Source organism: Gossypium arboreum, chromosome 12 (genome assembly GCF_025698485.1).
Source record: "Gossypium arboreum isolate Shixiya-1 chromosome 12, ASM2569848v2, whole genome shotgun sequence".
Classification (NCBI taxonomy): Eukaryota; Viridiplantae; Streptophyta; class Magnoliopsida; order Malvales; family Malvaceae; genus Gossypium; species Gossypium arboreum.
The window spans coordinates 103,877,288-103,889,542 of NC_069081.1; the positions used below are offsets into that span (position 1 = coordinate 103,877,288).

Consider the following 12,255-nt stretch of genomic DNA (forward strand, 5'->3'; position numbering starts at 1 on the left):
ATTATATAAAAATTCATATGTTTTATGCTTAAATATTTACTTAATTTCAAAAATATCGAAAATAGAAAAAATAAATAGAAAAATTAAATTAAAGCGAAATGGGATGGAACAGAAATGTATGCATCTAACATCTATGAAGATGGTAATAGTTTTCAAATGTAGAAATTAATAATGGAGCAGGATGAATGGTGAAGCATAACGGCCAATTGAGAAGCAGTGATAGATTTAACAACATCTACCTCATCCTACTCCATTGTCATTCCTAATTTATTCTTTAAAAAGATTTTGTTGGTGGCTTACATAAACAAGAACATATTAATACCTTTTATTAAACTATTTTCAACAGCGCAATCAAAAAAAATTGTTTCATGAAATTAAATTGTATATTTTATTATAATAAAAATATAATTTCACCATTTTAATAATCTATATGATTTTTAAAGATTAAGTTAAAATTTTATTTTAGAGAGTTAAAGTATAATTTTATAATTATTAATTTAATATTTTATAAATTATAAAAATTTAAATGAAATTTTTTTAATTTTAGAAAGTGGGGTCGTGAGATCCCCTAACTTCGCAACTGTCTACTTTGTTGATTGACTTCTTGTACGTCCAAAAATTATAGTATTAAGACAAGTAATTTATGCTTCAAATCTCGTTGTTCCCCCAACCGTAATTGCGAAGGCAAAAACTTTTGGGAATGGAAAAGTCCGCAGTGACACCATTGTTGACATATTTTTGCAAATTAAAAATTCAGCTGGCATGTATGTTGCTGCCATGCAAGTTTCAGCAATATATCTTTTTACTTGAATAATAGAAAATAATGTTATATTGAAATTAATTAAGATAGCGTCCACATCGGTGGCATTTTCTTTTTTTTTTTTTTTTTTAAGTGCGCGACTTTAAATAAATTAAACTTGGAATGCTACTGAAACCCATTTTTTAGTATTTGGAAAAATATATTTATTAATTTATTGAGCTGAGTCACTACCTTAGTTTAATATTATTTGTTGTAGAAGGATTCATGTGGATTGTGGAGACAAAATTTTATTTATATTATCTTTATAAGCCTACCATTTCTGTCTTTTAAACATTTAACATTTGTAATTATTTAAAATATAAGAGCACTTACTATCTTTCATGACAATTGATGATACATACACCTAAACTCTATCCTAATTCTACACGCCACCTATTATAATTTGTAAAAAAAAAAAAAAAAAATGCACCAGTCCAAGTTTCATTATTAGTAGTAGCACCTAATTCTTCAAATGTAGTCCAAACTTAAAATTGTATTGAACTAAAAATTAAAGATATAGTTATCATGCGAAAACCCTCAAAATATTCAGCTTTCTAATGTAATATTTTTACAATCAGACAATAGCATCTATAAATCAAAAAAGAAAAATGTAATTGTAAAATTAAAGAAGCCCTCTAATATTTTGGTAGCCAGAGAGGGCCCTTTGGCACACCAAATCTTCATCAATTTATCTATTGCTTTCCGCCATCCCACCTAATATAGAGGCTCCCTGCATATTCATCTTAAATTTACATCATTATTAACTCTTGAATTTTCACGAAAATATATATACACACAACACAAGCATGGTTAAAATGTTCCAAATTTTTATGTAAAAAAAAAAAAGATCATTACCTATGAAAACCACACTCATTATTGATAAGGTAAAAAGATGATTCAAACAATAATAAAACAAATGTTTAATTTTGAAAGATAACTTGTCAACTTAAAAAGTCTTGTACAAATTTTCATTCAATCTTTCCTGCTACATGACCCCTTTTTTGTTGAATTTATGATACATCTCCTACTTATTGTCATGTTCTGCTGAGCAATTTGACCAAGATTGTTTTTATTTATACACTGATTAGACAACTAATATAATCCAAAGAAGACGAGAATGTATTATTGAGTAATTAGTTGGAAAGTACTGACCTGAATCTTAGTTTATTATACTAATTTGTTATGATAAAAAAGTAAATTGGAGAAGAGATATGGGATGGTTGGGGCATTCTATTTCTCCGACTGGATCAAGCCCTCTTCTTCCTACCCATACCAGCCGCTGGTCTTTTCCCAATGATTGGAGTCTTGCTAGATTGTGGAACCAGCCCCCGTAGCATGGCTACAACACCCGCTCCCATGAATACCCAATACAACTGCAACAATTTTTCTGATGCCTTGTGCGATCCTATCAGCTCTCCTAATACAGCACTCTGAATTTCACACCCTTTCATGTTAACAATTTACTTACTGCTACGTTATGTTTGATATATGGAGTAAATGAGTGTGTAGATTTACCACGGAGGTGATAACAGAGGCGCCATAGATTAGGCAAGTGGTGTTAAACCAAGATTTGGATGCTAGAATCCCATAAATGTTAAGTAAAGCCAAAGGCCATTGGAAAGTAAGCTCCAACCAAACCAGTGCCACGAAGAAATGAGGCTTCTCCGCCATCAAATAATCTTGGAAGTCATCGGAGTAGCATTGTTTCAGGTGAATTAGCGCCTCCGGGAAGCTGGTTTCCGGCAACACTGTCTGGGCACATATTAGAGGAGCCATTAGAAACGCCGCTAGGAACGCCACCAATAGCAGCGTATCTACCACTTTGCATAGACTTCCCATCTCTTTCAATTTGGTTTTCTTGTTCTTTGATGAAGATTTTCAGAAAAATGAAGGGATTGGATGGAAAATGGGGGATTTTTGTGAAATATTTTTAAGGTTTGAAATGGTCGACGCTGGCTTTAGATTTGTGCCTACCTCCAATCCCCCGATTATTTCTATGCTATTAAAAGTTAAATGAACAGTAGAGAACTAAGAGTCCCCTCCCGTGCCTTCAATGTGTCGAATCATACTATCTACAAATAGTTGCTTACATCTACATATGTGAAATTCAAGATCCACCATGTAGATTTTGATGTAATAATACACCCAAAATAATTATCTAATTTATTGTCGATGAAGTTAAAATACTATACGTGTTCTTAGTTATTAAAAAAACATAAGATTACGCTTTACTCATTAAATATTTAAAAAATTTTGTATGATCACTACATTATGGTTATTAAATCGGTATGACTGCAAGTTAATATCACCATATACTTTGTTTTCTTTTTAAGCAACTCAATTTTTCTTTTTTCTTTTTTTTTTTGTTTTCCTTCTCTTCTTTTTTTCTCTTCTCCCTTTCATAACCAGGGGCGAAGCCAGGGGGCTGGCATAGGACCCCCCTAAAATGTGAAATTATTATTTAGGCCCTTAATTTTTTTAAAAAAAATTTAAATTAGTAAAGATAAAATTTCACTTTAGCCCCCTAAAATTATAAAAATTTGATTTAATCATTTACAAATTATAAAAATATAAACTATAAAAATTAAAATTTCATCCGCCCTAAAAATTGTTTTCGAAATGATGATATTAACATGTCAAATTAGCTTGGCATCATATCATTAAGACTTATCATAATATAATAAATTGATAACATTAGTAATCATATAATAATTTTAAAAGTTAAACAAACATAAATCACTAAGTTTAGAATTTATCCTTTATTTAACCTCTAATAGATTCATTAAGTATTATCATAAATTTTCACTTTTACTTTGCAAAAATAATTATATCTTTAAAATATTGGTTTCCCACTGTTGTTTTTACTACTTGGACAAGTTTGCTCAACTGAATCCGGGACGCACTGATCAGCAGTAGAATACGATGAAACTATTTATTAGCGATTTGCATTTTGACCCAATGATCATCTAGTCCTTTTTTCTTTTTAATATCATTTGAAACTTAAGAATAAGAAACTAAATTGCAAAGATGGAGATTTGTACTCAAACCTGCAAACTATCATTATTTTTTGGGAGGGTCGAACTAAATATCATTATATTACGACAACTTGGAACTTGCCTGCGGGATATCAACAATGGTATAACTATGTATGATGCAGGTTACATAAATACAAGGACTTCCTTAAATATGCTTAGTTCCTTGCAGCTTCTTACTTTTTCCTTCTCCTATCATAACTGTGGAGAATATGGAGTCTCCAACAGTACTGCTCCGTCAAACAACTCGAATCATCACTAGACCATTATTACTTCAAATAATAAAAGACTTCAAATCTGGTGACCGGTTGGCTAAGGATCAATCACTTTGGAAATTTGGGCAGCTTTTTTTTTTTTTCTTTTGTGTGTGTACAGAATGAAAATTTAGAAATCAATGATGGGTTCTCCAATGGTAAGATTGCGTTCTACTGTCCATGGCAGATCAAATAACTTGGCAGTAACGAATTTGAAGATCTTGTTTACATTGATGTTGTATGTAGCACTTGAAAAGAATAGTGTAGCATTTATAGCCTTTGCATATGCTCTTGCCTGTCATAAATAACAAATCAAAATTCAACATCGATGACAGAGCTGTATTTACATACAACTATCCAATGTTCCTAAAATGGTTCCATTAAACAAATGGAATTTGTTCTGTTTGATTGATTGATTCAGACTTCAACAAGAATGGTAACACAGATATACCTGACTGGCTATCGTCCACTGCAAATCAATGGGAAGTTGGATGAATTCATCAAATTTGGTTCCTATTAAAATTGGTATTGCTGTCTGCATCATCAAACTTTGCATGATCAGGAATATGAAGTTTTCAACAATGGTATGGTATGATAAAAAAAGTAAAAGACAGAAGTGAAAACCTGATTCCATTTCCTTGCTTCTTGATACCAGCTTATGACACTGCAAACCACAGAATATAAAGACCCCTTCAATTTAGAATACTACCCAGATTTTGAAGTTCCAGGAAAGACATTGTTGATTGAAATATAGAGATTAGAGAATGGAGTCAATGGTTGAGGATCATACTTGTTTAGAGTACATCTGCTTGTTAGATCAAACATGAATAGAATTGCTACAGATTCTTGGCAAGCCTTTGGAATATGATCCGGAGATTTCTCAGCTCCTGCATTTTCAATTAATAAATAAACGAGTTGTCAGTTTTGATGCATATATATATATATGTAAACAAAATGAAAACCTGAACTTTTTTGAAGAAAAAAAAAATGGGATACCATCAACTTCCCAGATGCTGTAATATATTCTGGCTCCTTGTACGACAAATGTTTTATCCATCAAATTCAATCCTTTCTCCTGATGGTCTTCTCCCTGTTCATCTTTCTCATCTCCAATATATTTCGCCTTCAAAACATAAATATGAAAATTATGGAAAGAAAAAATAATGTTAGATATATAGTTGTAGTGTTTAAGAACAGACCAGAAAACTAGTTTTTCCAATTTGAGGATCACCCAAGAGACTGATCTTCAAAGGAACCAAATCGGAGTCCTTAGGATGACACAAAGGGGAGGGCATTAGGTTCCTGGAAGAAGCTATAATACTGCCGTCAGCGGCGGCAGAAGGAACGGCGGGGGTGGGAGCACGCGATAACATACGATACCTAATAGGTTTCCCGGGGGAACAAATAAGAAGTCTGTCCCAGAAACAACAAAAGCAGCGTCGCAAAACCAAAACGCGACGCTGAACTCTGTGCCTAAAGTTGTGTCTAGCCATTCTGGGGCAAAACTGGGTCATAGTTCCTCACTTTTGATGGCCACCTCAATCTAATGTTATTATTATGATGATTTGACCATGAGAAAAAAAAAGAAAACAAAACCCTGGGTTAATAAATTCTCATAATCTTCGATATTTTTGGAAAAGCGCTCCCATTTTCAGTTTCAACTTGCAATGAGACCTTTCTAGCGACGAAATAGTGACTACTTTAACGGAACGGTTGACCGGCATTATGGTAATGGTTGAGTAAGGTAGGGACATTCATTTTTGGACCCTATCACTACTGATTTCTAGATGCTTTTTTATTTTCTCAACCTTCTACTTCTTTCTATTATTATCTTTTTTGTGTTATAAGAGGAAAATAAAGATATGATACTAACGTTAATTAGTGCAATTCAAATTTAAATTCTATTTTAATTATTAGATTAATATATAATATTTTTCCTTTAAACTTCTCCACCCTCCAATATTTATGAAATTCTACATTTTAATTTTTAATACATACATATGGGAGGATTTTTTCCATTATTTTTATTTTATTTTATGATATCAAATTTATTTATACTAATTAATGTCAATTTCAACATTTTCATAATAATTCAATCCTCATATTTTATATTTTATTTTGAATAAATTAAAATGTTTATTTGTTTGAATAACTTTTTCACTTACATATTGAAATAGGCAAATGTTCTCCACTCATATTAGAAATATGACGTGGTTTTAACTTTTATTTTTAATCAAATGATTTCTGATGATTTAATCAACACTTATAAAAATTTATTTTATTTTTAATCATTTAATATATTACATTTCACAAAATAGATTTTGCTTTTGCTTTTTCCTTGAACGAAATAAAATGACATAACATTACTTCAAAATTTTTGATTTGGAAAAGATATAACATTTCTCTTATTCTCTACTGAATATAAAAAGAAAATATTTCAGTACCATTGATACTGTACTCAATTCAACAACGTGTCAACACTGTTAAATTAACTTCAATGGAATTTTGAAAGACAGAAAATATTGGAATAAATATAAAAAAATGTGAAAACTTTGAGAATCGAAAAAATTGAACTACAAACTTATACAATTCATTGTTGTATGATAGTAATACAAAATGAGGCCAACAATTTCTGATTTTCCTTTTTTTTTTTCCTACAGAAAATTGAAAATCAACCAAGGCAATGGAATTCTGATAATTGGATTTATGAATTTTGTATTAATTCAGATTCTATAATATAAACAGATAAAAAAGAAATATTTGAAGTTCCAAATGATCCAATCAAAAATGTGTTTGGATTTTTGTCTCTCTTAGGAAGGTGAACTTGCTTGACCATCTGAGAAACTATGGATGCTAGTCTGTTGTTTATTACTATTACTGTTCTTTCTCTTCAACATCTCCTTAATCTCTTCTTCTTTCTTATCTACAAAGTCAATAATCTGCTTGAAGCTTGTTGAGCGGATGGACCGTCGACTTGACCTCGACGGTTCGATCGTCTCAATCTCACTTTCCTCATCTTCGGGGCTGAATCTGCGGTACTGTGTAAAGACTCTACAGCAGAATATGGTAAGAGCCAGTACGCAAGCAATGCCACAAATGAGGAACAGGCCCCAAAAGCTGTTAAGGGAAAGTTGGTTCTCGTCCACTTGGTTGACCTGACTCGAGCACTCGCTGTGTGTCAGCCATTTGTTATGGATTTTCTGGAGATCCCCGTTTTCTGAGAGTTGGAGGATAGCAGTTGACATATCAACTGCAAGAGGGGAGTCCCTTTGGAAAGCCTGAAACCATGAATGACAATGACAACTACAATGGATTACCTTTCGGAAGCGAATAATTAGAGTTGCATTGCCATAAAATCACTGTAGGAAGTTTGATGTTGATACTTACAAAGCCCCATCCGCTCTTTGTAAATTCTGGGCCAACTATCCTGTATAAACAATTGGTGTTTGATAAGAAGAGTTCGACATAAGGAAGCTCATCAACGATGGCAGCTACACCACCCTTCTTCGATCCAAGCTTAAGGGCTCTGAGATATGCTTCTGGATTTTTTAACTTAACTATCCTAGATTGTGCTATATTGAGCTCGTCAACCAAATAGTTCAATGCAAACGAACCATCTTGGATTCCAATAGGTTCAGTACTTGAGATCAAGCTATCAATCCCTTGAATCCCTGATGTTAGCTGCTGCACAGTAAGTATCGATGTCAAACTAGCAGTGTAGCTCGAGTTAATAATCAGAACTACAAATAGCCATATGATCAACACCATTCGTCCCAAAGTGCTCACTGTGTTTTCTCCTGCATTAAGCCGAATCAAAGAGGATTTTACAAGTTTCTAGCACGGATTTTTGTAGAAGCATATTATTATTATAAACAGAATTCATAGGGAGTAAAATGATTTACTTACTGTGCGAGAAAAACATCGTTGAGAAGCTAAACCTGGAATTAGGGGGGAAATGTTAATATAATCTGTCTAGTGAGCTAATAGAAATTAACTCCAATCAACAGCAACCATACAGAGTCATAACAAATCCAAGCCTGTTGTTGCAGCCTCAGCGTACATGCATGGAACCATGAAATATGATGCACAGATAAAATGTGAACTCTCATAAAGATTTATGCTATGATTTTCACAATATAACACTGTAATTTATAAGTTAAATTTAATATGATCGAGCCATCTACTGAAAAGAGGGTTGCTATTGAGTTAAATATACTAACCAACAAATTGTTATAAGCTGTCGTCTGGGAGGACCACGAAATTCACTGTTTATCCGGTGCTCAAGAATCCACACTACAGCTCCAACAAAAAGAAAGAACATAGCAGTGACAAGCCACATTTCTGCAGTAAATGGCTTGAGGAATGCCCAAGGGTTTGACTTTGCCTCTTTCACCGGTGCAACAACAACCAGTCCAGATTCCATATAAGGCTGTGTAAAATCTACAATCTTTGTCCTGTTCGTGACAATCGTAATATCTCCAACAGCAGCATCATATACCTAAAATAAGAAAGGAGCAAGTCAAGATAGTTACTAGCCCCTCGATTTTTAGTAGGGAACCGAAAGTCCAAAACATTCACACAATATCAGATTAGCTATATCCAAAGGCCTATCATCTAAGTTATACCAGTTAAAGCTGATACTCACATTTTGAGCAACCCTACTGACAAGTTCATTATAGCTTGGATTTCTTTTACCATCTCCATATAACATATATGTGTGAGGGACAGCATATGGGAGCAAGCTAATTGCAGCTTCAAAGACATCAATGCAGTATCCTCTTACACCCTGAGGACTCTTGTCTTTCGAGGCAAACTCCTTATAACCCACTCGGTTGGGGACAGCGATTCGCAGAGGCTGCCCATTGTTAGGGAATACCCATCCCCTCGGTGTTGAGGTAGTATCACCAGGCCATATTACACTGTAAAGATGTTGACTGCCAGTAGAGATATTGGGAGGTTTCGTGTATAAGCTCTCCGGGGGAACAACCGATAGATGAGAATAATTCGACCAGTAACCAATTCTACGAGTTCCGGTTCCCACAATATTAAGAACATCATATGCTGGATGAACTAAATGTTTGTCCGGATCAAACTGAATCTGTCCACTTACACCAGTGAAGTTCATCCTCAGAAGTGTTTGAAGAAGTTGTTCACCGCCATTAAACACACGAAGGGACGCTAGATGCAGCATGCTGCCATTTGTATCATGCAATTTCGGGTCATAAGAGAAAGATAAATTCCCACCTTCGTTGAGAAAAACATCAAGGGCATGTGCAGCCAACCAAACCGAATCATAAGCATAAAGCGCATATGAATTGAAACCTGCATGACCTGCACTTCCCTTATATTTTAAGGTGTTCCACTTAGACATAAAACTCTTCTTGAGATCAGTATCAGGGGTGTAATGGCGGAGAGCAATAACCCCTTGCAAGATATTCATTGTGTTGGAATCAACTGCGTCCTTTGAATCTAAGTATGAAGGAAGCCAATCTGTAGCAATCCAAACATAGCCACTACCCATCATATTAAGAGCCTTAGCAACAGAAAAGATATTCAGACCAGTATCTGGATTCACATGAACTACATAAACACGAGACTCCATCAGGTTAACCTCCACAAGCAAGTCATTAATCTTACTTTCGGTGTCTCCAGGGCTGAAGGCGGCCTTATAAGAAATCTTGGCACGTTTTTTGGCCAGGGCATCACCCAAAACAGAAATCCCACTTCTTCCATAATCATCATCTACAAATATCGCTATTACTTCCCTCCAGCCATAATAGTCAACTATATCAGCAATCGCATACATCTGGAAGTGGTCGCTTGGTGTAGTACGGAGGAAATATGGATACTGCATGGAAGAAAGAGTAGGATCTGTAGCTCCAAATGAAAGAAGAGGGACATGAAGCTCATTAACAACATGGGAGATGACATGAGCTATACCAGACGATTGTGGACCAATTGCAGCAACAACATCACTTTCCATTAGCTGCAAAGCTGCACAAACAAGGACAACAGGTTAAAGTTGAGTTACTAATTAATAAAAGGTGTTCAAAATAGAACAGCAGTCCCAACTAATGCATTTCCAAGTATCAGACAGTTTGGGAGGCACAAAAAGTAACTGCAGATTTGTAGCATTGTTGAATAAACATAAGCATGATGACAGACAAAATGATATTCTTACCCCATTCTCACTGTGTCCCACATGGGTATCTCCTACTCTCAGGAAATTACTTTATACACAAAAGAAAGAGCCATTGGCTTCCTTATACCCTTTAGAAGATACTGATTTTCTATCTACAACTATAGCCCAGTTTAATTGCTTAAAAGAAAAATACAATCCAGCAAGTTTAAACAGACAAATGGTTGTTGAGATGAATAAAAAGTTGCAGGGTATAGAAGAAAATACCTTCCATGGTTCCAATAAATCCACTGCAGTTTGTGTCGCTTATGAGGAGTTTCAATTGTACCCCATTAAGAATGGTGGGATCAGAATTGACATCATCAACGGCAGCTTGAATTGCAGGCTTTGCTGCTTCTCCAAGTACTGAATTCAACGTGAACAAAGCTCCAATGTTTATAACTTTTGGCTTTGAAGAAGAATTTGAAGAAGTTGACACATTTCCAGTGTCGCAGACAACTCCTGGAGGGAAGCATAGGAACCAAAGACTCAACAAAATCAAACTTCTTGTAATGAATCTTGAGATCAACAAGACCTCCTCCATGTCTTGTTCAGACAAAAAAAAAACTAAATACTTGGTCTTTGAAACCAGACTAACTGAACTTCTGCCTCAAACTATCATGAATTCAAGATTCCAAGCACCACCTGCAAACAAACATGAAAAGCAGGAATCAACAAGAAACCCCTGCAATTCTGAGTATGAAACCAACATGGGGTTTTGCTAAAATTTTCAATAACAAATAAAGAAACAAGTATGAAAAGAACAGCAGTAAGGGTTTTTAAATTTTTTTTTTCCTTTCTAACCAAAAAAAAATCTAACAGAAAACGATTCCCTAAACAAAGCTATTAAACACTTACAAGGTCCAAAGCCCAAAGCCATGGTTTATTATTAGACAGCTCTAGAAAATGTTAATAAAACCCAAAGTATATTCACAAGAAGAATACTTGGGTTTTAACATAATTTTATATTGGCGTTGTATGGTTGATGATGAAAAGAAAATAGTAAAAATAATAATAATTTTCAAAGTGCTCAGACAGCCAGAGAGAAAACCAACACATGCGAAACCCAATCAGCAAAGAAAAACAATAATTTATGTATATATATAAAAAGGAAAGGAGACATTGCTCTGGTTGAATCACCTTCACAAAAGCGTTCTTAATGTAAAGGCAATTAATAAAATGAAGTAAAGTGAACAGCTAAGTAAGGGAGATTTGTGTTGAAGAACAACTTGCTATGAGCATATTACTCAAAGCTTCTTAAACAGTTTTGCAAGCTTAAGTAAGGCATATGATTCCCTGTCTTTTTCAGTGGTTATATCTGTTTCCATGGCTAGCTGCTGTGCCTTACAAATTTCCACCTTTTTTTTTCCTTTTCTTTTTTATATTATATTTCTTTTAATTATCTTAGCCTTTGTAGTTTAGTATTGAGTTCTTAATATATTAAAAAAAGAAATAAATAAGAAAGACAGATTCTGCTACAAATAGATGCACTATACTCATCAAATCAGATGCTTGAAACTGATATATCTTGTTTACGAATATGCTTTTATTTTTCCCATGGAAAATATGAATAATTATTTTAGAATAAATAATCTTACTCAAATTATTCATCCCATTATATTTATATTTGCAATTTATTTTATTTTATTAATAAATTTATTGAGTGGTCCAATATTTATGGATTGTCTCTCAATATTTTTTTTATATGCAATCCAAAATCAAGGGTTTCCTTTTATATTACTGTTTTTCTTTTTATTTTATTTTGATATAAAGATAAATTTAGTTTTTAATATTAATTTATTGTCATTTTAGTTTTTTTTTTCCATTTTGATCCTCAACTTTTAAAATTTAGTCTTGTTTTTGATAGAAAAATAATTGAACTACTAAAATTTTAATAATACTATCGTGACAACTCAAGTTGCATTTTAAATATATTTTCCAGTTAACATGGATAAATTTATTAAAAGTTTTATGAACTTTTATTAAAATTGT

At 33.5% G+C, this 12,255-nt stretch overlaps 3 protein-coding genes across 8 annotated transcripts; all 3 read right to left on the reverse strand.

Annotated features, from left to right (window-relative positions):
• Window positions 1–1,319: 1,319 nt before the first annotated feature.
• LOC108478628 (uncharacterized) lies at window positions 1,320–2,910 on the reverse strand. 3 transcript variants are annotated; one of them, XR_001870324.2, is made up of 3 exons: window positions 2,315–2,910; window positions 1,952–2,229; window positions 1,320–1,541 (listed from the first exon to the last, which is right to left on the reverse strand). XR_001870324.2 is itself a non-coding variant. In XM_017781098.2 (2 exons), the coding sequence occupies exons 1-2, from the start codon at window positions 2,636–2,638 to the stop codon at window positions 2,047–2,049; spliced, it is 507 nt and encodes a 168-aa protein (XP_017636587.1). In that variant the 5' UTR covers window positions 2,639–2,909; the 3' UTR covers window positions 1,651–2,046. The 3 variants fall into 3 exon arrangements, 1 of the variants encoding a protein (XP_017636587.1); XR_008275665.1 differs by having other exon boundaries at window positions 1,320–1,529; window positions 2,315–2,909; XM_017781098.2 differs by lacking the exon at window positions 1,320–1,541 and having other exon boundaries at window positions 1,651–2,229; window positions 2,315–2,909.
• An 837-nt stretch (window positions 2,911–3,747) lies between these two features.
• On the reverse strand, window positions 3,748–5,774 carry LOC108478627 (septum-promoting GTP-binding protein 1-like). The gene is made up of 6 exons (XM_017781097.2): window positions 5,285–5,774; window positions 5,082–5,208; window positions 4,876–4,972; window positions 4,710–4,749; window positions 4,537–4,620; window positions 3,748–4,380 (listed from the first exon to the last, which is right to left on the reverse strand). The coding sequence occupies exons 1-6, from the start codon at window positions 5,597–5,599 to the stop codon at window positions 4,216–4,218; spliced, it is 828 nt and encodes a 275-aa protein (XP_017636586.1). The 5' UTR covers window positions 5,600–5,774; the 3' UTR covers window positions 3,748–4,215.
• An 814-nt stretch (window positions 5,775–6,588) lies between these two features.
• LOC108480006 (glutamate receptor 3.4-like) lies at window positions 6,589–11,762 on the reverse strand. 4 transcript variants are annotated; one of them, XM_017782900.2, is made up of 7 exons: window positions 11,404–11,762; window positions 10,492–10,908; window positions 8,731–10,079; window positions 8,306–8,583; window positions 7,992–8,023; window positions 7,473–7,882; window positions 6,589–7,388 (listed from the first exon to the last, which is right to left on the reverse strand). In XM_017782900.2, the coding sequence occupies exons 2-7, from the start codon at window positions 10,805–10,807 to the stop codon at window positions 7,332–7,334; spliced, it is 2,442 nt and encodes an 813-aa protein (XP_017638389.1). In that variant the 5' UTR covers window positions 10,808–10,908; window positions 11,404–11,762; the 3' UTR covers window positions 6,589–7,331. The 4 variants fall into 4 exon arrangements, with proteins under 4 accessions (XP_017638389.1, XP_052878585.1, XP_017638387.1 ...); XM_053022625.1 differs by having other exon boundaries at window positions 11,122–11,762; XM_017782898.2 differs by having other exon boundaries at window positions 6,589–7,363; window positions 11,404–11,665.
• Between the last annotated feature and the right edge of the window lie 493 nt (window positions 11,763–12,255).